The following is a 27,622-nucleotide window of genomic DNA, read 5'->3' on the forward strand; positions in this document are numbered from 1 at the left end:
ATAACAGAATACGAAAAGAACACCTTATCTAGAGGATATTCCCTCCTTTGGCTCTTCGAAGAGCATACCTTGCCCAGTTCATGTGTGTCTACAACACTCTGGCCCTCAAATGCACCACAGGGTAAGAAACGTCATACCAGAAACTAAGCACACACAGTCAAAGATATGAAGTTTGTCTAGTGAAAAATAATGTACAGCCAACGAAAAGGAAAAGGTAATTATTGGGTCGTAATGATAAAGTTATTGGATCCCTTGGCTTGTATCGTAGGAGTTGGAGTATTAGGAACGGCCTTGAATTCCACGTTGATTGTTTGCGTATTTGAGTTCTTGGGTATGTTGATTTGCAATCTAGCAAGTGGAGTGAGTTTTCGTTTTAGCGCACCAAAGGAAGTAGGGAAACCTGCGACAATGACACATACTTGTTGTCAACAGATATCTTCATCACTCGCTTCTTGGCCTTGAGGGCAGCAATAATCCGACTGACGAACTCAATAGCATATTCATCAGATCGGTACAGCACATCTCCCCTTGCTTCTCCACGAACATGCAGAGCAAAGAATCCATCTCGTAAAAGTGACAATGATGCACCCGAAATGTTTGTCAATTGAATGGATTCTTTGCTTGTTGAGCCTTCGAGTGAGTAAATTTGGGTGTCGGTTAAGACGAGGTATCGTTCAACTGCTTTGGAGGCATTGTGACGGTGGTGTTTAACAGCAGGGATAGCAGAAAGCAGTGTTTCTAGAAATATCATTAACATGAATATCGTTTTTGGGTCTACTGAAGGTTCAAAGACGAACGTACCAGATTGTGGGACTGTCCACTTCACTTTCTTGCCGCCAAGTTCAATGTGGTCTGGGACGAACTTGATAGGAAGCCTATACAATCGAGGTATTACTAGGGCGTTTCTTTGGGGGGTTTTTTTCCTGTTGCGTTTTCTTTCACAAACCACTTACGTTGAGCCATACGTAGCCTTTTTACTCAAAAAATCTGAAGCGCTGGCCTTCCAAGCCAAAGCTTCCGTTTGTTCAGCGGTTAGAGATTTTCGGTACGATTTTGCCTACAAAAGTAGTGTCAGGCCGAATGGCAGAAAAAGAAGAAAAGGATAAACCGAAATAATGTCGTAACCCCGAACGCACCATAACGCGACAATAGATCGTTTTCATCAGCTCCACAGCAATCTTGGATTTCCGGTTCTGTGCAATCTTGGGCCATTTCATAGTCCTCCATTCCTTGCCAGCCTTAATACATGCATCACGAGCATTCAAAAAGTACTTTCTGTACATGTAATGACGGAAGACTCTTTGGATCGTTGGTGCCGCGTATTTCGGCATGGCCATTTTAGCGTGTCTGTACCATTTCCTGACCTTAAGAGGAGAAAAAAGGATTACAACACGGGATAAATGGGAGAAAATCACATTGCTTTACCAAGTATCCACGTCCAACCCGGTTGAGCAATTTGATGCCCAGAATCATGGCTACAAAGCGTCGACGATACTAAAAAGAGTAGAACGAGCAGCATTTGAGAATTAAACATCCCTTGAACCGCAGAATACTCTTTTTTACCTGGGTTCGACGAACATTAGCTTGTAGTCTAATGACCAACTGACGAGTCCTCTTATATTTTTTGCAGGCAATGTAAGCCTTGTATCGAGCTGAGATCTTGGTAGCTAAAATGTCCTTGTGGGCATTTCTCCTTTCTTCCAAGCTGAGCAACTGGAGAAAAACAAAGTAACTATCACACCAGATGACCCATGTGCTTAAACACGACACTTACAGTCTTTGGATTCTTCACAAAGACTTTAGTAAGACCCAATTGATAATCTTTTGATTCAATGAATCCCAAACCATCCATCATTTTAATGATTCCTTCCTTGACATCTCCCTTGTAGGTTGGCCATGTGTCTCTACCACCAAGCATCTTGTATCGATCGAGGAACTTTGTGAATCTAAAAGTAAAGTGGTTTTAGAGATAAAATCGTGGGGCACTTTGTTTTTGGAGTTCTTAAAGTCTTCAAATTTTCTCACGTGGTACGGTATGAGAAACCAGCGCGACGAACGCGGACACTTTCTTGTAACCCCAGGTATCGACATTGGTGACCTGCAGCAGATAAAGATTGTTTTAGCGATTTGTTGTTCTCAGTCTTTGCAGATTTTTTTGGCTTCTGCGCAAGTACTTACGAACAAGCTCTTCATCAAACACATCTCCCTTCTTTTCTCCATTAGGTTTCAAACAACGAATGTAGTAAGGATTCTTGGTCATCAAGTTTTCAATCAACGAGCCCATTGATGACTTGAATTGGTTTCCAAGCGATTCTGGACGTTTCATGACATCGTCTCTTGCAGTTTCAGGGAAGATCTCCACAAATTCAGATTTCGAACTCTCGTTAATGAGATATAGGACATCACGGAATAAAAAATCCTGATAGTGATCTGAAAGGTTAGACACCATTGGCCTTGACCATGCAGCACTTTCTTGCCTATCCGATAAAATACCTTATTCTTTTCAACAAATCCATCAACTTGATATAGTACATCGCCAGCATAATGCTTAACCAAGAATGCAGCGGGATTAGCAGCTAAAGCCTTGTCGTTTCTTGACTTTACTCGTGAATCGTAGAACTTGTTTTGTGTGATTTGGGAGTCCAACTTGTCCAAGAATGTCTTGTCTGTGACATCACCAGGCATGTTGCATTGTTCGTCTAGCAGTGCGAGAACTCCTCGTGGTTTTCCTTCAATCAGTTCGCAGATTGGCTGCACAACACAAAAAACAGTTAAGAAGGCTTGCCTACAACAAATTGATGCTCATGGAAGGCTCGCCTGATTGTTGAAGAAATCGATATGGACCCATCCGATACTCTACAAAGCGGATCAGATAAGCAAAAAACCACAGTTAGAAAGCAGCCATCATGCGTTCTCACTTCTTTAGCATACTCTTCTTGTTCGCCCTTCAACGTCAACTGGATGAAGAGTTGTTGCAATTTCTGAAAGAAAAAATCATCAGCATTGTTAGCAAAATCTTCAAATTTTAAAGTTCAACCTCACCTCGTTACAGTAATTGATCAAAAACTGCTCAAACGAATTCTTGGACATAATTTCAAACCCGTAAATATCCAGCACACCCATAACAGAGCGTCTTGACTGTGTCTTGTCTTTAGATCCAATGAGTGCATTGATCTGCGAAACCAAGTATCCGAACAGACGACCATAAAGCGCTTTAGCAAGAGCATCTCGAGTATGGCTTGCTTGTTCGGTTGTCAGAGGGACGGTAATGTTTTGTTTCTTGTGCTTGTCTTGGATTGAACGTTTTGTCAACGCTTTGGTGAGTTTCTCGGCGGATATTCCAAGACATGATGCGATTTTTAAAACAGCTATAGCAAGAAAACAGTCGATTTGAGAAAATTAACTTGCTGCCAACAACAATACACAGCTCCATTCCATCGTCTGGTGGTCAAAGAAGCCAAATTCACACTATAAAGACATACCATCAGGAGTGCTAATCTTGCTTCCCTCTTCATACTTTTCATTACTCGAAGGATCAGCACATTCCACAACTTGATCCCTCTCAAATTTAACATTTCCCAAATGCAAGATGGCAGCAATACCATCGAATAACGCATCTTGGGCTTTAGGCGAAATACCAATAGTTTTCAAAGCATTCAAAACATTGGCGAATTCGACTTTATCATCGACTCCGGGTACGGTATCGCAATTTGATTTGGAGAGGTATTCGTAATCGGATATGTTGGATGTCAGTTTGAGTTTTTGGAGGAGGGATTGGTCTTCACTACGAAGAAGTTGGTAGAAGATATGGAAGGATCGTTCTAATTGTCAAAAAAGTTAGAGTAGGTATTTTAAAACGTGGGACAGGAAGTAATTACCTCCATCCGCGGGCTGTACAACACGACTCTTTTCGAGAAGATCTGCAAGTTTCAACAGTGACGTGAGTCAGAACAACGAAAATACGAGACCGTAAGAGACTCAGCATGTGCAGCTTGACACAACTTACACGTAGTAATACGACCTCCCTGTGGAACACCCTTATAATCAAACTGTATGTCCATATACTTTCCAAACCTCGAAGAATTATCATTCCTGGTAGTCTTGGCGTTACCAAAAGCTTCCAAACATGGGTTCGAGTTCAACAACTGATCTTTGATATGATCCACTTTCTCAGTAGAAGCGGATACCGCAGCTACATATTTCATGAATATCTTAGAAGCCTCAGTCTTGCCTGAACCTAAGAAAATAAACGAAATGTATAGGATGAATATGTTGAAGCCAATAACAACACTTTTTTTGATCTTTATACCTGATTCACCAGAGATGATCACAACCTGATCTCTTCCCGACGAAATCATACTGCCATATGCAGAGTCAGCGAGCGAGTAAATGTGGGGAGATACTTCAAAGTAGTTTGCTCCGCGGTATTGCATAATCTGCTGCTGCGTGTATAGCGAATCAATCTTTTTGTCTAAATGTTGGAAAAATGTTAAAATGTTTTCAATGGCGTAAGCCCAATACAAGGCCTTTACAACATTCAAGACGCGTAAAAATTACATTGTACATACATGGATTACATGCTACCACTACGTTGCCAATGTATGTATAAATTGCGTCAGCAGCGAATCGTTGTTTTAAATTTTCAACCAATGTATCCTCAGAGAGGCCTTCTATCAGACAAAAGTCCATTGCTCCTGGTTGCTTGGCCATGATGATTACTCTGTCTGTCGCTTTGTTTGAGCTTCTGACTCAAAATTGTCTGCCCGAAGGTTCGTGTCAATCAACCTCAACCCTATGGCCGGAGAAAGAAAAAGGTTGGAAGCATCCACACACCAGATATTATGGCACCCCAGTAGCTCTATAATAGCTTTATCGTTTTTTAATTACAAAATACGCGTGCACTACAAGTTGTGGTATACTTGGACGTTTGCGTCAATCTTTGAAAAGTTCTCAAAGAATGACTGAAACAAGTCCACTGCGGAAGCGATATCTTCAACTCCTGCAGTTTCTCTGATCGAGTGCATTCCCCATTGAGGGTTGCCAACGTCCACAGTTCGCAACCCGAGCTTAGCTGAAAGCATTGGTCCTGATTTGTGTAAGGTAGGAAAACGTTAGATTTCTGGAAGCAAGCGACTATATCTACCACTAAACAAAAAAAAACCGACTGGAATGTGATTGCATACCAATAGTACTTCCACATGGCGAATCATTCCTCACCACAAACTCTTGCAATGAAGTGCCTTTGACTTTGGCAACTTCTCGCAAGATAGTGGTGGTAATAGCAGTAGTAGCATATCGGAGATTAGCATTCATTTTGAGTACGACTCCAGAGTTGATTTTGGGTCGGTGGTTGTCTTCATGCTTGTCCCAATAGTTTGGATGGGAAGCATGACCCATGTCAGCACTAATGAGCATAGATTTCTGCATGGCTTGCTCGAATGCAGACTAGATTGTAAATAGGAAGTAAGGAAGGAGTGAGAAAAAGGTGACAGCTACACAAACGAGGTTCGAAAACGAACGTACAGTTGAACGGTCCGCAGAATCAGTAATTTCAACCTTGGAGAGTCTCTCCAACGCAGCCAACATCATGTCCGAGTCAGCTCCATATGCTAAATAGAGTGCGATGTTAGCTTGCAAAAAACAGTGATTTCGTCACCCGCATATCTCTACCCGAAACAGATCCAATCTCTTCATTGTCAAAAAGAGCAACTACTCGTATCAGTGGTTCATCACTCAACGATGAGTTGGTGGTGCTGTTGATCAAAGCCTGGAAAGATATATCAACGTTACAACGTAGGATAACCGACGAGTAGAGGCCAGCTACGGATTACCGTCAAAGCACAAAACGACATATTCAAATTATCCAAACGAGACGAAGATATGAACTCGTTATTAGCACCCCTATGTTGAAACGATGATGAGTTCAATCGCGACCAAAAAAGGGAAGTGCATTTCGAGGCCATTACCATGTGCAAGCTGGGTTGGTATCATACAAGCAAATCTCAAAATCGCCAATTTGAGAGATGTCACACTTCAATTCTGAAGCTAGCAAGGATAAAAACACTGACGAATGTTTCTCATCGCCAGCAGGAGGAGTAGATGATGCTGGTTCGTTCAATTTGGCAGCTGCAATGCCTAGAACTGGTAGCAACTGCGTTTCCGTGTTGAATTTGAAGCCGTCAGTGTTTACTGCTCGATCGAGATGGATTGCCAAGGTTGGGATTTTCAAGATGGGTCTATGTGGTGAGTAAAACGTGAGCGAATGATCCGCAGTTTCGTAATAGGTTGACCGAACGTTACCTGCTAACACGAACAAGACGATGCTGAATGGTGCCATCCTTCTCATGGACCAAGACACGACCAGCTACACCCAAGTCGCGATCAAACCAGGTATGCCATAAACCGCCTAGCGTACAAGATCGAAGTAGGATACACTAGCGGTCTGACAAATGCACTAGCTCAATTACCTCCATAGACTTCGACTCCAACCTGAGTGTATACACCTCTAGATTTAGCAGAGCGTGGCTTCACTTTCAGGCAAGGGGAATCGGTATGTGCTCCGACAATCGAGAAACCGTTTCCTCGTTTGTATTGGCCGCCAATAGCAAACGCAAGAATTGATGAATGATTTCTTGTGAAGAAGTATCTATACGTCAAAGATGTTGTTAAAACGTGAAGTAGATGTGTTTCGAGACATGATTGCAACTTGATAGAACGGACAGCGATGGAAGCCATCCAATAAAATTATAAATTGAAATAATATGTAAATTTGTTTTCGTTTCCACGTACTTTCCGCCGGGCTTCAATGCACCGTCCCAGCTTGACTTTTCAAAGACCTCAGAGTAGCCAGCCTGAACAAGTTTCTTCCGTGCTTCTTCCGTAGCGTGGAACGGCGAAGGGCTTGCCGTTACAAAGGTGAGAAACTCGTTAGCCAAGTTCCTTAGCGTCATCTTTTCTGTTGTTGTGACGATGTGGGTGTGTTGGAAGTGATTCAAGCTTCATGAGTGGCTAATAAACAACGTCGGAACACGTCAGATCAGTGCTAACGTATACAATCTAGTACATTTAAATCCTAGTCAAGTGCTGTAGACCGTCTTCTGTGGCAACATCTACTGTGGTACAACTAGATTGGTGCTGTCGTGATCTCGATGACATTTGACCTGTCTATCATGGCTGCTATGGTAAGAAAGATGTGATGTCATCATCCATGTATCAAGTTACAACCTGTACTGAACCTATCTCTCACAGGAGTTTGATGATCGCGAAGAACTCTCGGCCGAGTCTCTCATCCGAGATGAATTCGGTCTCGGTCATGATATGGTCATTGTCAAAGACCAGATCCACTTCATGCTCAACAGACGTCTTTTGAAAGGAAGGTCGCTCTTCTTCAGAGATCTCGTCAATCAATCAAGGCTGGTCAGTAAACAGGACGTAACAATGAGCAGCCACAACAGCAACAATCGAGATGAACCAGATGTTACGGATCTGAGCAATGTAGCATGTGGTAGTGCTGCAAGCTGGGAGGTAGATCTACACTCGTGTCGCTTGAACTTGCTTGATCAAAGTGTTGACCTCTTCTTTGCAGGATGCCCTTCGATTCTGCTACTTTTTCGAACTGGATTTGAATCGAGAGCCTGAACAAATATTACAACTGGTACAGGTTGCTCACTTTCTGCAAATTGAAGGTAAAAGCCCTGGTTCTTTGCGCCGCCAACGCACTTAAACCAACCTCCTCTCTCAACAGCCTTGATGTCGGTAGTAATAAACCACCTTCTCACAATTGAACTTCCAACCACCAACTTGGAACGATACTGGAATCTGGCTATTCGATTGGAAGAATTAAATACATCCAGTTGGTATCCCACTCTGATGCCACCATTCGCTGTTGTAAAAGAACATGTCAAGTCAGCTATTAGGCAGTGTACTCCAGTCGACGGCATGACGTATGGAAAATCCTTTATTGAAGCAGTCGTACAATACTCGGGTCGAGATGCTGTTATGGTCTTTGAGTTTCTTCGACGAGCCAATGGTCAGAGTGTCATCAACGGGCTCCTGCTGTCCTTTTCCGACTTTTGGGCTTCTCCACAATGTGTGAGTGTTAATTGATCAGAGACGACGTTTTTTTGGTCGTTCCTGGAAAAGCGTCTTATCTCATACTCAGAGAACATATGGAATAAGTCTCATGCTCACATGTCCCATCCTCATATGTCTCAATCATGTCTCATGCTCATTCGCTATTCTAGATCGAGCCATTGAGAGCTCTACTCAAACAAATATCTGGAGATGTCACTTTTGAGCGAGACGCTGTACATGGAGCTACGACAATCATCATGGATATCCTCGACTTGGCCTACAAGCGACTCCAGGAATCGGCAGTAATGCAAACCAGAAAAACCCATTTCGAAGATCTGTATCTCATCAAGGGACGTCTGAAGAACCTCAACTGGCAACAAGGTCGAGAGCAACAAAGTCCAAAGAGTAAAGCCAAATTCAATGCTCAAAAACTCGCTGAAGACCTCCAACTATATGTAAATGAACGCCTCGAATCCTTTTCAATGGTAGAGTAGAGCTTATATATATTGAGCACAACCTCATAAGCATCTAGATAGGCCCGCATAGCTTTATAGGAGCAGATTGAGCGCAACCTCACAAGTATGTATGGGTAGCTGTGAAGTAGCAAGCAATAAAGTTCAACACATTTCACGACACTTGGACGTGCCTTCTTGTAAATGACGCGTAAAAAGTGAGCCGCCGATACATCTCATTCCTACCATATATCCTCCGTGAGACTAACATGGATTTCAGCTTGTATTTTCTGCTCAGTATTCCAACAGATCTGTTCTCTTTCCAACTCACAATCTGTTGAAAAAGCCAGAGATTAGCGGAGAGGAATATCGATTAAGTGGGTCTCCGGATCTTGGGCCTTAAACGACATGGCAGTCTGTCCTGCAAGCGGGTCTCCTGGCGGAAAACCTATTGACGAAAACTCATTTGCCATGAACTTTACGTTTTTTATTGCCATTTGCCAAACAAGATCAATCTGCCCTAGTATGAAAACCTCGAGCTGCTGGTTACTGTGGACACTACGAACCTCAACCAAACAATTTTTTGGAACCTTTTTGTCGTGTTTTTGCTGGTTTGTTGAGCTAACGCATTGACCTCGGTCGAGACTACTACCGGAGGTTGTAGGTAGGAAGATTGCTGGATATTCGGACTCTTGCTTTCGCTCGCTGTTTGTGGTGTAGGTGCCCTCTGCTGTCTGTTATGGTGAGTTGCGTAATTTTTGAAGCAATGGAATGTCTCTGGCCAAACTTTCTTCCAACGAGTGAGCGGCCTACCAGTTTCCTTACATCCGTAGAGTATCTAGTTCCGGGGATTTCCGATTCCATCCAGTCCTTCATTTCTTCTTCCAATTCGGGTGCTTCGGGTGATGGTGATGTTACTCGTGTGGTTGGATCCTACACGGTGCTGTCGAAATCACCTCACGATATTTTGTTCTGGATCTCTTATCGGGCTGACTATTATTTGACTCAGTAGGTCGTTTCAGTGTTGGATGTCCATTGTCTCCGAGTTGTCTGCCAGCAGCTTCTATAACCATAGACTATAGAAAGGGTCGAAATCGAATTTTAGTCGCATTTATTGATAGCATCGGGTGCCATACTACATCTTGCAATCCCAGTTTGTCTTGAAACATTACAAATGAAAGCCACAAAGATATTGATGACGTTAATGCCAGAATACATACCACGACTAGCATCCAAAAATCTGAGCAGCTTTCGAGATCAAGTGAAAGGGTGCTTCACTTGATCTCGAGATTTAATTCTATCCTTTACGACGTCTTGGAAGTCATCGACTATCGGCTTGAGGTACTCTAGATTCATTTTCGGATGTTCATGTTCCAGCCAGGATCTCAAACGCGGTACCGAGTCAAGATCAGCAAGATCTTCTGCGTCCATCCTTATATCGCAGATAGACGCGCCAAGGGCTCGCGCTCAGCTGTTATTGGTGCCTGATTACGTCCAACGCACATTATGTCAAGTGAAAATTGAAAAGTGAAAACTGGGAAACACATTCACATACAACATAAACAGGACAGAGTAGGATACCATTATAAACAAGATTTAGTTAGATGCTATTGAAGTTGAGGCTTGATGCAGAATGGTTTGACTCCCACTTCGCGACTATTGGGAGTTGCGGCAACCAGCCTATATCAGCTTTCTCAGACGGAAATTCACTACGACATCTACGGACTCATTGGTATTGGTAGCTGGTTTCAATACCTCTACGTAACCACTTGCGGTCAATTCCGACGGCTCTAAACTCCTACTCTCTCCAGGTTTAATGAATGTCAGCAAAATCACGCATCTCGAAACATCGTCACTAACGATATCTCGCAAGAACGAATCTATGGCCATGAAGATCTAGTTGGACACAGCTCAAACATTGTCACGTCTCCAGTCTGCGGCCTGGTGGGTGTGTTCTCGCTGCATTCACAGCCAGCCCTGAAACAATCTAGGCAAATGAGCCTTGACATTATTCATGAATCATAGTTCAAAACTAAAACCAGTTCACCATACACCCATTTATAAATATCTCAAGATCTTTATATATCAAGCACACAAACTGCACAAATGTCGTTTCCACCAGGTTACAAGGTCTATTTACTCTGTTACAGCAGTCAGGTCTCAATATCTTCAATCCCATACGTTCTTTTTCTCATAGATAAGGTAGCTAAAACACCCACATTAAGTTCATTCTCATCCTCCTCCAAAAGCTCAACTAAATTTTTCCCACACACAAAACACAACGGGTATGCTTTTTTGTAGAATGTTCCCAAGGACGCCTTCCTATTTACTCTTCCTTGGTGATTCCGTTACTAGAAGTAGCATCAGCGGGATATCCATTTCCGTTGACAGCAGATTTTTTCGATGCCGCACGTTTAGCAGCATCACGTTTGTATGTCTTGGAGTAGAAATCAATGAATAGTATCAGGTAGGATCCGAAGAGTACAGCACTGACGGATGCTTGAGTGACAGGGTCTATGATTTGATGGGAGTTAGAATAGTTGATATTCATTTCAGTGAGCTAGTTTATCTTACCTGCAGCGTAACAGCCTGGTACAGTTTTGAAGCCATAGTCCTTGACCCTACGTAATTGACGAAGGTCTTTATGTGAATGTCAAGGCAAAAAAACATGATGGATGACGATTCATTACCAGACAAAGTATTCGTTGATGAAGACATTGTAAGTCATGAAAGCTAACATGGCAATATCCAACACGAATTGGACGATCTGCATCGTTGTCAGATGCTTCTTCCACCATATTTGACGTTTCGACACAGTTGACACAGCATAGTACTACAACAAGAGTACAAGCATCAGTACCATCCTGAGTATGAAAGACAGAGGTCACACTCACATAGTACATAAGAACATGAACTGCCAAATTCAAAACCAGCACGACCCAAGCCGACGAAATTGGTTTCCATAGGAATAAATACGCGAATGCCGCAGTCTAGTTGACAGAAGGTCAGTTTTTGCATGTAGGTTCTTGAATGTAGCAGGAGACTTACAGCAGAATGATGGTAGACATGTAAGAACTCCAATGGTCGCTTCTTGAGAACCAAGAAGATTGTATCTATAAACTCCCATAGCTTGAATATGTAGTTTAGGTAGTATAGGAATTCCAAGCGAGGTGAGTAAGCCTAGTAGGGTTTCAAAACGTGAGTATTAACGTTCAAAATAGAGGTATGGTCCGTCAAGTCAGACAAAGTTGAGATGTGCTTGACACCAAAAAAAAAGACACCTCAATCGATTTCAAGCAACCAGTAACGTACAGCTCGATTACACATGGTATAGGTAAAACCATTGTTAAACATCATTGGAACGACCTGTTCCAACACCAGAATCCACAAGAGCAACGAGCCAGCCGACATAATGACATTATGGACAAACACGAGCTGTTTAAGCGTAAATGGCTTGTAAGCCTTCATGAGCTCTCTGCCACCAAGAACTATGATCAGATAAGACACACATGCCAGCACTAGAGTAAGGTTTTTTCGGGTGGTTAGGCACTTTGATGTTGCCTCAAAAACCATAAAACAAGGCATAAAGAACGTTGCGAAGCAAGTCTGCCATATATAGCAATACTGTGCAGTATGTGTACAATTGGTGTAGTTGAGGCATACCACATATGTGTTGCTGTCCAAAAGGCAGGTCAGTGCTGAATCTGAATTCGTCGACCTTGAATGAAGGAATTGTTTTGGCCAGAACGAAATCCATGGCATCGTTGACAGGAGTCCAGCTCATGGTAGTCATGATTGTGGGCTGTCAGTCTCTCTGCTCAATCAAGTAGGAGAATGAAAGTTTTTCGGTGGTCCGATTGGTGCCAAAAAAGAAAGTGTCACCTCGGACTCGAGTTGAAGCTAAATTATCGGGTGCAAGCTAAACTACTCGATAGAGGCGAAAACGGGCACAGTGAGCTATCACGAATGGTGCCGACACCAGTTTTACACGTGTATGTCAGCGTGGTTTCGATCGTTGTAGTGTATGGTGGAGGGGTTGTTGCTAACGTGCCCAACCCAACATCGTGTCTCAATGAACGAGAGGAAAATTTGAAAATTTAGACATATCTCATATTTTATGAGAACTATCAGGATCAGCCATTTTCGTCTTCTAAACGCCTTAAATGTTTCTGAATCAAGTAGTTTCGCTCCAAGTCACCAACGTGGTTTTCAAACCTTGACGAATCACAAAGAGGTTGTGATGGCTGGAACAGACTTTAATGAGGTTTATACATTGTTTAGGAAACTACTTTACATTGTCCTGGATTCTTTTGTTTTTTTTGTTTTATATGCTCGTCCTTCAACCAAAGATGGAACCAAATCCTGGTGGAGCGGCCGGAGCTGGAGCAGCTGCAGCTGGAGCAGCGCCTCCATTACCAGCAGCAGCAGCTGGCTGTCCCGCCGTTACAGCAGTTGGTTGTGGTGCAGCAGATGCTGGAGCCTGCGATGGCAGTACATACGTAATCGACACCCTCAATCCATTCTGTGCATAATTCAACGTCATGGGAGTATATGATCCAATATTCATCGTCAATGCAGACTGCACATTGGATGTAATACTACCGAAACTGAATGCTGCCGCCAAGTTAGCAGTGTTGGTTAACGTTACGGCAAAGGCTGGTGATTGCACATTGTTTGCGTATGCTGGGAGAGTCCAGTATATGTCTGCGTCTGTGCTGCCCATTGTCATTCCCTATATGAGGAGTGAGGATGTCAGTATCATGAACCAAAAATAGGGCTAGAAAGCAGGCGTTATGCTTACAGCAGTGCTAGTAAATGTAGCAGTGATATGTGTAATGACGATTTGAACACCAAATGGATTGTTTCCGTATACCCAACCCTGAGCATTGTTGTTTCCTTGGTTGACTGTCATGTGCGCACTAGCCATGAGTGGAGATTGACTTCCGGGAAGCGCTGTATCGATAGTTAACGACGAGTAGGCATTCTGCAATGACGTTATAGCAGTTGATGCAGTTGATCCTATGATTTTCGAGTAAAGATGTTCAATCCAGAAACAGAGAAGAAACTACTAGACAGCAAAAAAGAACCCGCAAGCTTGACCAAGTATACCTTTAATAGTAATTGGCGAATCTTGACCGTTAATAAAGTTGGTCATAACTTGATTTCCAGCACTCTGAGCACGAGCAGTAGCAGGATTATACACGGCATTAGATGTAGTTGGATTGTTTCCTGGCATGAATTGTACATTTGGTACATTAAGAGTACCAATTTGATCAGCACCCGACCACATGCTGAACGAGGCTTGTCCGGCGTTCAATCCGACATTAGATGGGTTGACAACCTAAAAAATAGACGAATTCAGAAAAAAATGATCGAGAGAGACAAAACCGAAACAGATTAAGTATAGTACGTACCACAAGAGGCACCGACATATAAATACCGTTGCCATCAGCACCAGCGATTCCAGGCACACCATTAACATACGACCCAGCAAAGTTATTGAACCCCTTCAGCGGCATATCGAACGACACAGCTGTTGCTGGGAAGACGACATTGCCAGCTACAGTGGAACCAGAGATAGAAGCTTTTCCTTGTAGAGTAGCCACTACTTGGTTGTTGCTAGTAGTCAATGCACTCAAAAAGAGTGAGAATGTGTTTTCACTACCAGCCATGACTACAAGCGATGTATTTGTGATGTCTGATTGCAAGTATCCGGCCGTTGATGATCCTGTTGCTGGAAGGATGGGAGTGTTGATGGTTGCTATGGGTGTGCTGGAGAAAGCTACTGACAGTGTTTCTTGGATCTGGTGTTGGGGAGATAAATGAGACATGCAAAAAACCACTAAATGGGCTTATACTCACCGTCGCAAAGTCTACTTCAAGCGTCGAGTCAAAGTTCACAGCAGCCTTGACACCTGGAATATTTACTGCTGGAGCATATGGAGTGATTTGGTTGAAAGTCATGATGAGGTTGTTGGCCTGTACGCTTTGGAGCATTTGTTGAGGGGCAATCTAATGAACAAATGCATCAATTTGGCGAGTCATTCTGCCTTTTGCTCATTAAAAAGGTCTTTGAAAACATACCGGCACAGTAATATTAGTCGCGATAGACGACACAGCAGCATTCAAATAACTCAATGGCTGTTCTCCAGAAAGCCCAACACCCTTAACTCCTAAACTCAGCATACCACCAGTCGACAAAGCAGTCAACAGACTAGTCAAGAAGGGGTTTGTCTGTCCAGCAGCAACAGTAGGAATTGGACCAGCCAAAAAGATGGGAGATACTGGTGACACGTTTTTGGGATATAAGACTAGAGATTGGTTTGATACGACTGGAACGTTTGCTCCTAATGTGTTGACATTGAAGATGGCCGGTGATGGCAGAGTGATGTAGAAGGGAGATGGGTTGTGTAAGAGGACACCAACTTCTAGTATTGCTGCTGTCTTTTGAGGGTTCATTCCGACATCGACTAAGTAAATCGGGTTTAGTATAAGATGATTTCATCCGTTTTTTTTGCCAGTAACAAAGACAGAGACAAAAAAGACACCACAGACATTGCTGATGGGGGGTTTCGATACTCACATGCAATCAAGCTAGAGTTTGTAAATCCACCAATACCAACAGCGCTAACATCTTTCTCAATCGCAAATCCATCAAACTGTCTTCCAATAGCAAGCACAGTGCCCACAGACGAGATATGAAAGCTCAATGTCGGCAAATTTATAATGTCCATGGCGACCTGATTCAGCATTGACTGATTTGCTACCACGACTCGTTCAGTTAGATTCACTATACCACCACCATTTGAGACTGGTAGAGCTGGTGCACCAGAGACGGAAAAGAGAAGATTGTTTTGGTAATAGACTTGGACTGGAGATGTAAATACTATTGTGCCAGATAATGGACCAGCATTTCCGACACCGATTATGGTGGATAGGTCGAATCCTGTGGGTGTGATTCCGGATACAGAGACCAGTTGGAGGGATATGATGGCAGAGCTGATTGCGTTTGCTAAAGGAAAAGCAATGATTCAGTACCACTTCGCGTTTTGCTAGCTGGTTACTAGATGCAAAGCAAAATCTTACTAGCAATAGAGGGCAAGATCACGTAAATGATCAGTGGGTACATGACTGCGACTACGATAGCAGCGACAATCACCAGACCCAAACTAGATTCAGCGAGTATATTAGTTAAAATATCGTCACCAGAACAAAAAATGGCTGCAACAGAAAATCGCCATACTACACTTACAGTACACCAAACTTCCTCTTCTTGTACTGCTTTGGCTGCTTTGGCTGCTTCTTCGACGCTCTCCAATTATTCCACCAATTAAATAGCGTTTTACCACCGACAGTGCTGAGCAGCAAGTCCTTGGCAGGAAGTGCAGGAGCACCACCAAGACTCTTTTGTGTTATGCTTTTATTAGTAATACTTTTGGTCTCGTAATAATCGTTTGGCTTATCCATGCCAACACCAGGTAGATCATCGTAAGCGTACTTAGTGGTTGAGTTGTCATAGTTTTCATCCCCATCATCATAGCTTGCTTCATCTTCATCACCGTCATCCTCGCCATGATTATCGTTTAAGTGAGCTTCAGCAGGCAAATCATCGTCACCGTCATGAGAAGGTGCAGCCGAGTAAAGCACCGAAGCATGTCTAAACAGTCTACCATTTTTACGTGCAGCTGCTCTACCACGACGATCTAGTTCTACTACAGGAGGTGCGAGAGCGATTGGTTCATTCTCATCTACTGGTAGTCCCGATTCGGCGAATTGGAGTTCAACAGGTGACGCCAAGTCGTTCTCATAAAAGCGCTCTAATGACTCGTATCCGACAGTTGATGGAGCGTATGATGAGCTGACTGACATTGTAACAGATCGTAGGGATTTTGTTCTGTAGCTTGCACCATCACGGCTAGTACCAAATCCATTGTTTTCAGTTAATGAGGATAATGGGGGTGCGAAACCGGGCGCTATTGGGTGTGCATGGTATTCGTCTTCGTCGTATTCGTCCAATTCAGGCGACTGCACACGTTCGGGTTGATAATCCATAATGTTGTCTGGAGCTAATTGTACCAAGCTCACTTATATCATGCAAACATGAAACATATCGAGTTGCGGTATGCCGCGTGGTACTTGCTCTCATTTTTGTCTCCGAGGTTGCGTTTTGTGTTTGTCGTAAAAATCGAAAGAGCAGATTGAAGGTAAGTTTTTCTTGCGGTCGGTCTAAGGGAGAGGCTCTCGGTCCACCAGCTGATAGTTATGTGCCAAATGAGGTCACTTTGGCTAGCGTTCAGCCTGAAATCGCTGCAATTTCATAACCAGGTTTTGAGAAAGTTGAGAAGTTGTGATATTGTGCAAATTGTCTGAGGATGTGAATCCAAATATTACTAAGAATACATCCATATATACGTAACGAATTGTTCCACTCACGTCCTCGGATGCAAAATCCATATTTGTTACCTGTCAATATTCTTCAATTCATAGTTCTCGAAGACCCAACCAATAATGACAGTAAGAGCTTGTCTCGTGATTGCAGTCATAATATGGACACAATTCGTATCGGCTGACAGGCTGGTCGGCGTCTCGGATGCAGGCAAGTTCAACATGAAATTTGAAGCTTTCTATCATAAATGGTAACAAGATAACTTTAAATCAGACATGTCATTCTACCAACCCCTACCTGGAGACAAGTTTCTGTGTCTTGATAAATCCGCCATGATTCCATTCACAAGCGTGAACGATGATTTCTGTGACTGTCTCGGTAAACATGCAAACGCATCACTCACGTTGATGTTTTTCGCCCTGACACGCTTTGGCTCACTTCCAATTCTATTTCAAGACGGCTCTGACGAACCTGGCACCTCAGCTTGCGACAACGGACGTTTCTACTGCCAGAATACTGGTCACATACCGTCTGTAATTCCATCGTCAAAAGTTAATGATGGTGTATGTGATCCAGAGTGCTGTAGTGGTGAGGATGAGTGGAACAGTTCAGTCAAATGTCCTGATACATGCAAACAAGCTGGAGATGTGTATCGAAAACAGATGGAAGCTCAAGAATCTATTCATAAAGAGGTATGTTTGATGCCTTATGTGTTGACGCTCCACACGCAATCTCTCAACATTTTTTGCTTGACAGGGGGCAAGACAGCGACGAGAGTATATCAAGTTTGGCAAAAAGTCGAAAGCTTCTCGACTGGTTGAGATCAAGAAGCTGGAAGCCGAGTTGAAGAAGGATGCTGTGACGCTGGAACATCTGAGAGGTATACACTCTATTGCTCAGGCATTTTGTTGCACTCGCCAACATCGCTTTCATCGCTACCAGTGGCCAAAGAAACAGCAGAGAAAGCCGACGAACTCAAACAAGAAGCCGAAAAACCAGTCGACCATACTTGTCCTACACGTTTAGAAGAATGTGAAAAGTCTTATTCAGAAGTGACTGACAAGATCAAACTATTGATTGAAGAAGGCAATCAAGGGTTTGCTAATATGGGTGATGATTCAAAGAGTAAATGTGCACCGTTAATGGACAAGATACGAGATATACAGGATACTCTTGAAGGAGAGGTTATAGAAGAGTCAGAAGGAGGAAGTGAATCTGCAGCAGCTGAATCTGTCGAATCTGAGGTGATCCCGCCATCAGAGCATATAGAAGAACCGGTGGGTACTGCAACCCCTGTAGAACAGGGTGCACCTACCGTAGCAGCATTCATACCTCCTGTAGTAGTCCCAACTATAAATCCACGAGTCGGTGGATTGCCTGAGGCAGTCATCACACCTCCAAACGCAGAACAGCCGAAACCAAAGATTCATCCCTGTGATGATTATGATGCATCATTCACAGCTTGTCTCGTTACGACCATTAGTGATAATGTTATTGGTATGGGAATCGCCATGAAATCACCACTTACATGGCGAGGCTGGAGGTCTCTGAAACGGTCGTATGCTAAACTATCTGGTAGGGCCTCTTCTGAACCACTAGATTTTGCTCAGTTGTCGGCTGATGTTGAGAAGGCACGCTCGAAATATTTGGATTTTGAGCGAGCAAAGAATGAAAAGCAGCAAAAGTTGGATGAATTGAAAAAGAAGAGGGATATTGATTTTGGACCAGCTGGTGAATGGGAAAAGTTGTATAAAACGTGCTTTGTGGGGGATGCTGCTGAGTGAGTAAACTCTCTTCCTTCGCTTGAAGACGCCCTTTTTAGTCGCTGGCCAGAGCTGAGCTGACACAACTTTCGAGCATAGGTACAAGTATGAGATATGTATACTGGATAAGGTTGTTCAGAAGCAAGGAGGCATGAACACAGACTTGGGGTGAGTACACATGCAATCCCACCAGAATTTCGTTCTTTTTTGCTCTTCACAAATTTTTTTACTGCTACTGACACACAACGTCTTAACTATCGTTAGACACTTTACGCGCTGGGGAGGTCGCGATGAATCTTCAACACCTGGAGCTCTCAAATACACACGAATGATGTTTGAGAATGGTGTGATGTGCTGGAATGGACCTGCAAGGTCAATGGAGGTCTTCATTGAATGCGGGAAAGAAAACGTGGTCTTGACGGCAAGCGAGCCGTCGAAATGTGAGTATACGATGAAGATACAGTCACCGGCTGCGTGTGTTGAAGAGGGCGACCTCGTGTCGTCAAAAGACGAGAAAGAAGAGCTGTAAAAATGTATTGTACACGAAAATACCGAAATATAGCATCAATAATAGTAAGGGATCGCGGTTTAATAAACCAAAGCGGGTGTCTCTTTGCGGCTCGTCATAATCGTTGACCGTCACACAGTTTTGATCCAACGTTTGGAACTTAGATTTTTCGCAAATTACAAGAGTTTTTACAATGATGAGAACAACCAGACTTCCATTGAAGGTATCAACATGACCGGAACTGATTTATCTTCTCCCCTTATGTACTAATGATACTGTTCTTTCTAGCAAGCAACCCAAATTCGCTGCCTCAACACAAGTTCAGTCAATCGAGCTCAACCAGCAGCCCAAACCAAGACTCAACAGCCCCATCGAACTCAATTATACATTGGTGGAGAGTTCTTCGAGTCTCAAACATCAAAATGGTTTGAATTACGAAATCCCGTGAGCTTCATCAAAAATTTGTGTTCTGAGCATGACGTTGCAAATTGGTGGACATTTGCTTGCAAAAGTCCCTACAAGAAAATGAATTTTTGAAGCGATATTGAATATGTTAGGCTACTCAAGAGCTTGTGACGATGGTACCACAGGCTACCCCACAAGAACTGAAGCATGCTGCACGAAGTGCTGAAGATGCATTCAAGACTTGGAAAAAGACAAGTGTTTTGACTAGACAGCGTGTTATGCTCAATCTACAGGCTCTTATTCGTGACAACATGGTAGAGATCCTTCAGTCAATTGCTCCTATACTACTATAGTTGAAGGTTTTTTTGTGTCTAGGACGAACTAGCAAAATCCATTACCACTGAACAAGGAAAGACATTCGGTGACGCCAAAGGCGATGTATTACGTGGATTACAAGTCGTAGAGAATGCATGTGGTATTCCAACCATGTTGCTGGGTGAAACTTTACCTGTTTCTTCTGATATGGACACGTATACTATACGACAGCCTTTAGGTGTTGTTGGTGGTATTACGCCATTCAATTTCCCTGCCATGATTCCTCTCGTAAGTTCAGAATGAGATGTGGTACTATTCGTGGACGGCAGCTCATGATGCCAGATCATATAAATGGCCACTAACACTGTCTTTTGTTGTCTTTCCACTATAGTGGATGTTCCCACCAGCAATTGCATGTGGTAACACCGTCGTCATCAAACCATCTGAACGAGACCCTGGCTGCATGATGCTCTTAGCCAAATTGGCTGAAGAAGCTGGTGTTCCCAAAGGTGTCTTGAATGTAGTTCACGGTGGTGTTGATACCGTCAACTTTATATGTGATGAGCCAGCTATTAAAGCTATATCATTCGTTGGATCTGACCAAGCTGGTCAGTATATTTTCGCTCGTGGTACCGCTACTGGTAAACGAGTTCAAGCCAATTTGGGTGCCAAGAACCACGGTTAGTGATCAAAACAGTTGGAGGATTTGATTTTTGCCGGAAGGTGTTCCCGCTATCGTCAGTTGGGGCTAATTACTCACCTAAACAACCTTGTAATTAGGTGTCATTGTACCTGATGCAAACAAGAACCACACCCTCAACCAATTATCTGGTGCTGCTTTTGGTGCCGCTGGACAACGATGCATGGCCTTGTCCACTGTAGTATTTGTGGGTGAATCACAAAAATGGTTGCCAGAATTAGTGGAACGAGCAAAGAAGCTTAAAGTTTCTGGTGGTTTTGAGCCTGATGCGGATTTGGGTCCGTTGATTACACCACAGGTATTCTTTTCCTCGAGGATATGTTTTTTTCGCTCCATGCTCACTATTTTTCCTTGCTGCAATCGCCAGGCCCAAAAGCGTGTAGAAGACTTGATTCAATCCGCTGCTGATGAAGGTGCTACCATCTTGTTAGATGGACGTGGTATCAAGGTATGCTGGCAAAAATACGATAATTACAGCGGAACACTGTTTGACCGGTCCCTCGCTCGCCCCTATTAGCCCAAGGGTTACGAAAAAGGGAACTTTGTGGGCCCAACAATCATAGCCAATGTAACACCATCCATGAAATGCTACACTGAAGAAATCTTTGGCCCTGTCTTGGTCTGTTTGAATGCTGATACTTTGGACGATGCTATTGAAATCATCAACAAGAACCCTTACGGTATGTATATGGCAACAGCTTCTGATCCGACTGTTTTGCTGATTGTAGCATTTATTTTAAAGGTAACGGAACTGCCATCTTCACCAATTCTGGAAGTGCTGCCAGGAAATTCCAAGATGAGATTGATGTTGGTCAAGTCGGGTAAGCAACAAAAGGGTTCTTGTAGTCCTGTAGGAATATCATGACTAACCAATAAATTGATTATATAGTATTAACGTTCCAATTCCCGTACCATTGCCCATGTTCTCGTAAGTCGTTGGTTTGCTTATAACTCCATATGGAATTTTTTGCGGTGACGTGTCCCAACAGTTCTTCCTCCCTACACCGTCTTTAGATTTACTGGCAGTCGAGGAAGTATTCGAGGTGACTTGAACTTCTACGGCAAGTCAGGAATTTCCTTTTATACTCAGATCAAGACTGTTACCGCTCTTTGGAGGTCTGAGGATGCTACAGGTACTCGTTCAGCAGTAAATATGCCAACAAATCATTAATCGAACAAGCAATAGTATTTGTAACCTTTTCTCGAATCTCACATTCGTTCGCAAACAATGGAGCTTGTTTTGTTTTTGCTCGCGACGCGGTTTGTTGGTGACGTGGCACGTGTTTTTTTGTTTTTTTTTGTACGTTCGCGACTTGCTTCCTCGAGCTTGAGCTTAGGCTGCGTCAGTACTCGTTTGGAAATGGAAGCTCTAAACACTGGCAGTCACGGCAACAAACAATCATGGCAACCAGCCCCGGAGGAGTTGATTCTGACTTACGATCCGTATCAGTGTATCTAGATGGTCGAGGTAAGCTCTTCAGATCGACTCCTTCGCCTTCTCTTGAACTAACTCCCGTATTCGTATTAGCGAGTATTGAGCATCAGGTTTGCACGTTTTGGAAAGCTTGTCTTTTCGAACAAACATCTGAAACTTTTACGATGGAATAGATCGATATCCATGTGATTGACTTGTCGGAAGTCGCCGACAACAAGGATATTCTCCTGCTAGATGTTTTGAATGGCATCAGATGTAAAGTTTCAGACACAAAAGCCCCAATGATATCACCTAGTTTCAAGCACATAGCAACCAAGGATCTAACCATTGATTTTTCGTATATCAGATGTTATGGATTATCGGATACAAGGTGGCAAAATGACCCATCTAGATGGTGCCATCATGGAACGATTATGTCGAGGGTTGCTACTTTTCACGAGACAACATGAAGGATCACTACTTAAACAGAGACCAACGCAAGAAGCCGATCTAGCATTCGTATTATTCGGCGAATTCATTGAAGAAGTAGAAGAATTCAGACACGCCGTGTCTCAAACCCCAACAACAGATCTCATGCACTCCCTCAAAATTGATCGAAGATGTCAACCATGGTCAACACCCGAACAAAAGCAGGCTGCAGCAACAATTCTAGGTCTCCTGACGTCCCGATTCTCACAATTCCGTGATTGGCATGAACTAGTGCAGTCTGACGAACACGGGGATGTCGATGTCCTCATGAAGGAATACGAAGAGAAATTTAAACGCCCTACTATGCCAATGCCTAGCAAAGAAGACCTGTATCCACCACCCGCACTGTATTTCGACAAGAATGGTGAACGGCTTGCGGAAATGTATCGAACAGACATCAAGAATGGATTGTCGAGTAGTGTCATACCTGAATTTACAGCGTTTTATGGATCTAATATGTTGCCGCCACCGCCCAAGCCGTCGCCGTTGAAGATGCTGTGGGAGCAAGTATCGGATTTCATGATTGTTATCTTGGTTATTGCAGCTATTGCTGAAGGGGCTAGTGGTGATCCGAAGGGCATGGCGGTGCTACTTATTGTGGTTGTGATTAATGTCATTATTGGGTTTTCGCAAGAGTGGAAGGCTAATCAGGCGCTGGAGGCTCTTATGTCTCTTTCTGTTCCCAAGGTAATCGAGAAATCTGTTGGCCGCTTTTTTTGTCTTGTGCGAGTGTTGACATGGCCTAAACTCTCATTCCAGGCTTCTGTCATTCGTGATGGCAAACAGCAGGTCATCGACTCCAAGGAGCTCGTTCCTGGAGATGTTGTTGTACTTGACGAGGGTGAGTTAATTTGGATGTGATTTTTGGGTCTCTTTTTGCTCAACATTTACGTTGAAATAGGTGATGCAGTACCAGCCGATTTGAGACTAGTTGAAGTCTCTGGACTCGAATTGGTGGAATCTATTCTGACTGGTGAAAGTGTTCCAACAGTGAAATCAATTCGAACTATTCGACAAAGGGTATAATAGCACTTCGAACCTTCATTATTGTCAAGTCTCTAAAGATCCTGTATACGTCACGTCACATTAGACGCGGAAACTGCCACTTGGAGATTGCAAATCTAATGCTTTCATGGCTACAGTCGTCGCGAGAGGTCGCGGTAAAGGTATTGTAGTTAGAACTGGAGAACAAACTGAGGTTGGTTTCCTTGCAAAAAACCGCCTCAAAAGTCTGTATAATGCATGGAAGGCTAATGGTTTATCTCGCACTTAGATGGGGAAAATCAGCAAAGCTTTGACATCACAAAAGTCGCCTAAGACGCCAATTCAAATCAAATTGGCCAATCTTGGTAAATGGCTTGTCGTCTTGTCGGCTGTTCTTTGTATCTTGATTGTCATCATTGGATTGGCATACCGAAGGCCTGCTCTGGTTATGATTGAAGTTGGTATCAGGTAAGATTCGAGAAGCAAAAAATAAAATGGAATATTGACGAACGACTAACTCTCAATACACATAGTCTCGCTGTATCTGTCATTCCTGAAGGTTTGGTAGCAGTCGTAACTGTAACAATGGCGTTAGGTGTTCGTCGTATGGCAACACAAAATGCCATTGTACGTAAATTAGCATCTGTAGAAACTCTAGGATCAGTTACAGTCATTTGCTCCGACAAGACAGGAACTCTTACAGAGGGCAAGATGGGTACAGCTGAAATGTGGACGAGTGATAATTCATCGTTTATATTTACGCATTCGACCAGTCTTGATCCCTCCATTGGTGGTGCACAACGATATCCATGGACACCATTACCAGACATCCTATCAGATCCAAAAGGTCCTGGTAACTGGATTGCGCATACCAAAGATCAAGCTGTAGATGTACCTAAAGATGTTGCTAAAGCACCAGCACATCTAGTAGTTGCTTCGATGGTTGCTACTCTGTGTAATAATTCCCGAGTCAATTGGGACGAAGAGAACAAGAAATGGAAACCTATCGGTGATCCCACTGAAGTGGCTATGGTCGTAGCTGCTCAAAAATCTGGATTTCCGAGAGAGTGGTTTGAGGAAAAGATGAAGCTGGGTCGTGTTTGTGAGAATCCATTTGATTCTGATCGGAAGATTATGAGTGTGTTAGTTAAACGAGTTGATGAGGCTAGTAAAAGTAATGGTGACAGCAATGGTACATCGCATATGAATGGAAACGGTGCTGCTGTACCAGCAGAAGGTGATATAGTAGATCATGTTGCTGGTAAAGCCCCATCAGATGGTCAAACGCTTCCACCTGGTACTGCATTCGTGCTAGTAAAGGGTGCACCAGAAGCCGTACTTCATAAATGTGTCTCATATCTTCCATCCCCTGATCTAAACACTTCTGCAACATCACCACATGTATCCTTTGTTACGTTATTCGACCATGCCCAACCAGAACCATTATCAGATGCATTTGTAGATTATGTATCTGAAGCTAGCTCGAAAATGGCTGCTCGAGGGTTACGAGTGCTTGCACTGGCTTTGCGACAAGTGAATGAAGAGACAAGTAGTGCACTTGCAGTGTCGAAGAATCCGCAAGATTCTGAAAGAGAGTTGTGTTTTGTTGGGCTTATTGGGTTGATTGATCCTGCAAAGTGGGTATTCCTTTCTGGACTTCAGCTTTTTTTTGTTTAACCCTTCCTGTATTCTTTGACTTTTAGAGAGGGAGTCAAAGAGAGTGTCGCCAGTTGTAAGGCTGCTGGTATTCGAGTCATCATGATTACTGGTGATCATGTGGCCACGGCGGTATGAGCTGATGTTAGCTTTCAATTTTGTTGTGCTCCTCATCAAATATTTTGTGTCTTAGACTGCCATTGCCAAGCAATTAGGAATCATTGATCCAGAGAATCCCATTCTGGTATGTCGAATTTAATCACCAGATTTTTTTTGTTTCGCTTTGAGTGTCTGAACATCTACTTTGTAGAATCGAGCAATGAAAGGTTATGAAGTCGACCTGCTCTCTGAAGAGCAGTTGGGCGATCTTCGTCCATTCCCAGTAGTATTCGCTCGTGTCAGTCCTGATAACAAGCTCAAGATTGTAACTGCATTGCAAGCAATTGGTCAAGCTGTTTCCATGACTGGTGAGACCAGTGCAATCTCGAGCCGGAATGGTTTTTTTGGGCCAGTTTAACACAGTTTTTGTTGGGTAGGTGATGGTGTGAATGATGCTCCAGCCATCAAGAAGGCTGATGTAGGAGTTGCTATGGGCATTGGTGGAACAGAAATCACCAAGCAAGCAGCTGACATTGTTTTGGCTGATGATAACTTTTCCACCATTGTCGCTGCTGTTAAGGAAGGTCGACGAGTCTTTGATAATATCAAGAAGTTTATTGTGTACTTGCTGTCTTGTAACTCGGCTGAGATCTGGCTCTTCCTCATGTAAGGAATGGTTGTTTGGATTTACCATTTTTTTCTAATCCATGTTTTCTCATCCAACTATAGATGTGCTGTCATTGATGTAGATCTGCCATTCATAACGATCCAAATCCTGTACGCCAACATTATAGCAGATATTCCACCAGCCATGTCACTCGGTCTCGAACCACCAGAAACCGATATTATGGATCGACCACCTCGTCCACCAAACCAATCCGTCTTGACTCCAATATCAACCTTACTAGTACTATCGCAAGGCTTGATACAGTCTCTGCTGAGTTTTGGAGCATACATGTTGGCACGAGGAGGATATATACCGACTGATGAAAGTCTAATTAGTCAGAGATCTTTAGCCTTTGCTACATTAACTACTTTACAGCTGTGGCAGTCATTCTTGTCACGGTCTGTTGAAGCTAGTGTGTTTACGACGGGTGTAATAGGGAATAAGTGGATGATTGGAGCTTTCTTGCTGTCATTTTTGTGCTTGTTGCTTGGATTGTATTTGCCAGGTAAATATGTTTGTTTGAAAATGGGGATAGATATTGACGAGGTTGCAAGTTGAATGCAAGATTTCCGACAACAGCAAGAAAAAGCGCTTGTGATTCTCGTCACATACTTCAAAATTTCTAATTCGTACTTCCTCCTTGTTGTTTAGGTTTCTCGGATTGGCTTGAACTTGGAGACATTCATATAATCGGATGGGGTGTCTGTCTAGCTTGTGTGGTGATTCAAACTGTTTGTGTTGAATTGCTCAAACTATGGGCTAGAACAGCTTATGCTCGGGGATGGTTGCAGGAGATACGGTTCCCATGGTCAAAACGGAAGACGACGTCGTTTGTGAGGCCGTTTTGAGACGACGTGGTGTATGAACGGACATTGGTTAATGTAAAAATACAGTATCAGTATGGTATTCTCAACATTTTTTCGCATTAAGAGAACATTGATCATATACGCTTTGTTAGTGGTTCTATGCGATCTGTTAGTGGTTCATAGATTTTGCTGAAGACACTGATACAACTACTACTACAAACTACTACAACTGCCCATTTCTTTGGTACAGAAAGATCAAGCTTTTCCAGCTCTGGCAGCCCTTCTTCCTCTTCGTCATCGACATCATCAACTCCCAACTCCACAGCTTTTGGCGGTGGTACTATCTTATTGAATTCCCATACATCAACATCCACAGTTCTGACATTGAGTCAGGATGTTTGCCATAGAGTATCCGTCAAATATGTAGCGCGGGACGTATAGAGCTTTAGCTGATCGAGTTATATACTATGGAAGCGTTCCATCTTGAAACAGTTGTCGAGTGCCACTGTTCGTCCATAAGTTGGGCTAGGCAATCGGGCTAGGCAATCGTCGTCCACAACACTGGTAAGATTTTCGCAAATCCTTTGTTTACAAGAGCACACAAATCGCGTCTGTGAAATAGGTCTGCAATACAGATATGGAGTTCTGGCGACAAGGAAACAAATGTTGGAGGAGATACAGTTTGATTTTGAGGTGTTGATGTTGAGCTCTGCAAACAACGAAGCAAATTGTGGAGGAGAGGTGACCAGTTTCCCTGGATTCGACTGCATAATGAACGATCAACTCTGATGAAAACGAGATGGAGTCAACGAAATGTATAGGTTTGCAAGCTAGCCCTAAACATCACGACAAACCTGTTACGAAAAGAGGAGCTTTCAGTTTAGTCTCAAAGCGCATAGGGCGCA

At 43.2% G+C, this 27,622-nt stretch overlaps 6 protein-coding genes across 6 annotated transcripts; 3 read left to right on the forward strand and 3 right to left on the reverse strand.

The window, feature by feature from the left end:
• Positions 1-218: 218 nt before the first annotated feature.
• On the reverse strand, positions 219-4,710 carry SmJEL517_g04454 (uncharacterized protein; the record flags this gene model as incomplete). Its single annotated transcript, XM_031170382.1, has 18 exons — positions 219-348; positions 420-738; positions 802-875; positions 954-1,057; positions 1,137-1,364; positions 1,426-1,494; positions 1,564-1,713; positions 1,775-1,946; positions 2,026-2,098; positions 2,179-2,419; positions 2,494-2,751; positions 2,919-2,981; positions 3,043-3,368; positions 3,483-3,821; positions 3,879-3,920; positions 4,007-4,237; positions 4,310-4,471; positions 4,569-4,710. 18 exons carry the CDS (start codon positions 4,708-4,710, stop codon positions 219-221), a joined length of 3,123 nt encoding a protein of 1,040 aa, XP_031023658.1.
• Positions 4,711-4,901: 191 nt separating this feature from the next.
• Positions 4,902-6,950, reverse strand: SmJEL517_g04455 (uncharacterized protein; the record flags this gene model as incomplete). Its single annotated transcript, XM_031170383.1, has 9 exons — positions 4,902-5,086; positions 5,184-5,445; positions 5,524-5,609; positions 5,671-5,767; positions 5,832-5,901; positions 5,967-6,236; positions 6,301-6,406; positions 6,468-6,646; positions 6,790-6,950. The coding sequence occupies 9 exons, from the start codon at positions 6,948-6,950 to the stop codon at positions 4,902-4,904; spliced, it is 1,416 nt and encodes a 471-aa protein (XP_031023659.1).
• A 3,901-nt stretch (positions 6,951-10,851) lies between these two features.
• Positions 10,852-12,318, reverse strand: SmJEL517_g04456 (very-long-chain 3-oxoacyl-CoA synthase; the record flags this gene model as incomplete). The annotated part of the gene is made up of 7 exons (XM_031170384.1): positions 10,852-11,039; positions 11,100-11,146; positions 11,216-11,358; positions 11,420-11,515; positions 11,574-11,705; positions 11,838-12,043; positions 12,189-12,318. 7 exons carry the CDS (start codon positions 12,316-12,318, stop codon positions 10,852-10,854), a joined length of 942 nt encoding a protein of 313 aa, XP_031023660.1.
• Positions 12,319-17,186: 4,868 nt separating this feature from the next.
• Positions 17,187-19,203, forward strand: SmJEL517_g04457 (uncharacterized protein; the record flags this gene model as incomplete). The annotated part of the gene is made up of 6 exons (XM_031170385.1): positions 17,187-17,289; positions 17,368-17,603; positions 17,668-17,791; positions 17,854-18,691; positions 18,774-18,842; positions 18,939-19,203. 6 exons carry the CDS (start codon positions 17,187-17,189, stop codon positions 19,201-19,203), a joined length of 1,635 nt encoding a protein of 544 aa, XP_031023661.1.
• A 175-nt stretch (positions 19,204-19,378) lies between these two features.
• Positions 19,379-21,773, forward strand: SmJEL517_g04458 (uncharacterized protein; the record flags this gene model as incomplete). Its single annotated transcript, XM_031170386.1, has 11 exons — positions 19,379-19,405; positions 19,471-19,626; positions 19,740-19,901; positions 19,963-20,190; positions 20,294-20,582; positions 20,683-20,900; positions 20,970-21,050; positions 21,120-21,282; positions 21,345-21,423; positions 21,492-21,530; positions 21,617-21,773. 11 exons carry the CDS (start codon positions 19,379-19,381, stop codon positions 21,771-21,773), a joined length of 1,599 nt encoding a protein of 532 aa, XP_031023653.1.
• Positions 21,774-22,003: 230 nt separating this feature from the next.
• SmJEL517_g04459 (uncharacterized protein) lies at positions 22,004-26,759 on the forward strand (the record flags this gene model as incomplete). The annotated part of the gene is made up of 15 exons (XM_031170387.1): positions 22,004-22,070; positions 22,131-22,147; positions 22,211-22,292; positions 22,384-23,192; positions 23,265-23,346; positions 23,407-23,525; positions 23,596-23,703; positions 23,779-23,957; positions 24,023-25,126; positions 25,193-25,277; positions 25,339-25,389; positions 25,456-25,612; positions 25,682-25,910; positions 25,974-26,416; positions 26,563-26,759. 15 exons carry the CDS (start codon positions 22,004-22,006, stop codon positions 26,757-26,759), a joined length of 3,729 nt encoding a protein of 1,242 aa, XP_031023654.1.
• Between the last annotated feature and the right edge of the window lie 863 nt (positions 26,760-27,622).

The sequence above is a fragment of the Synchytrium microbalum genome (assembly GCF_006535985.1).
Source record: "Synchytrium microbalum strain JEL517 chromosome Unknown SmJEL517_scf0030, whole genome shotgun sequence".
NCBI classification, from domain to species: Eukaryota; Fungi; Chytridiomycota; class Chytridiomycetes; order Synchytriales; family Synchytriaceae; genus Synchytrium; species Synchytrium microbalum.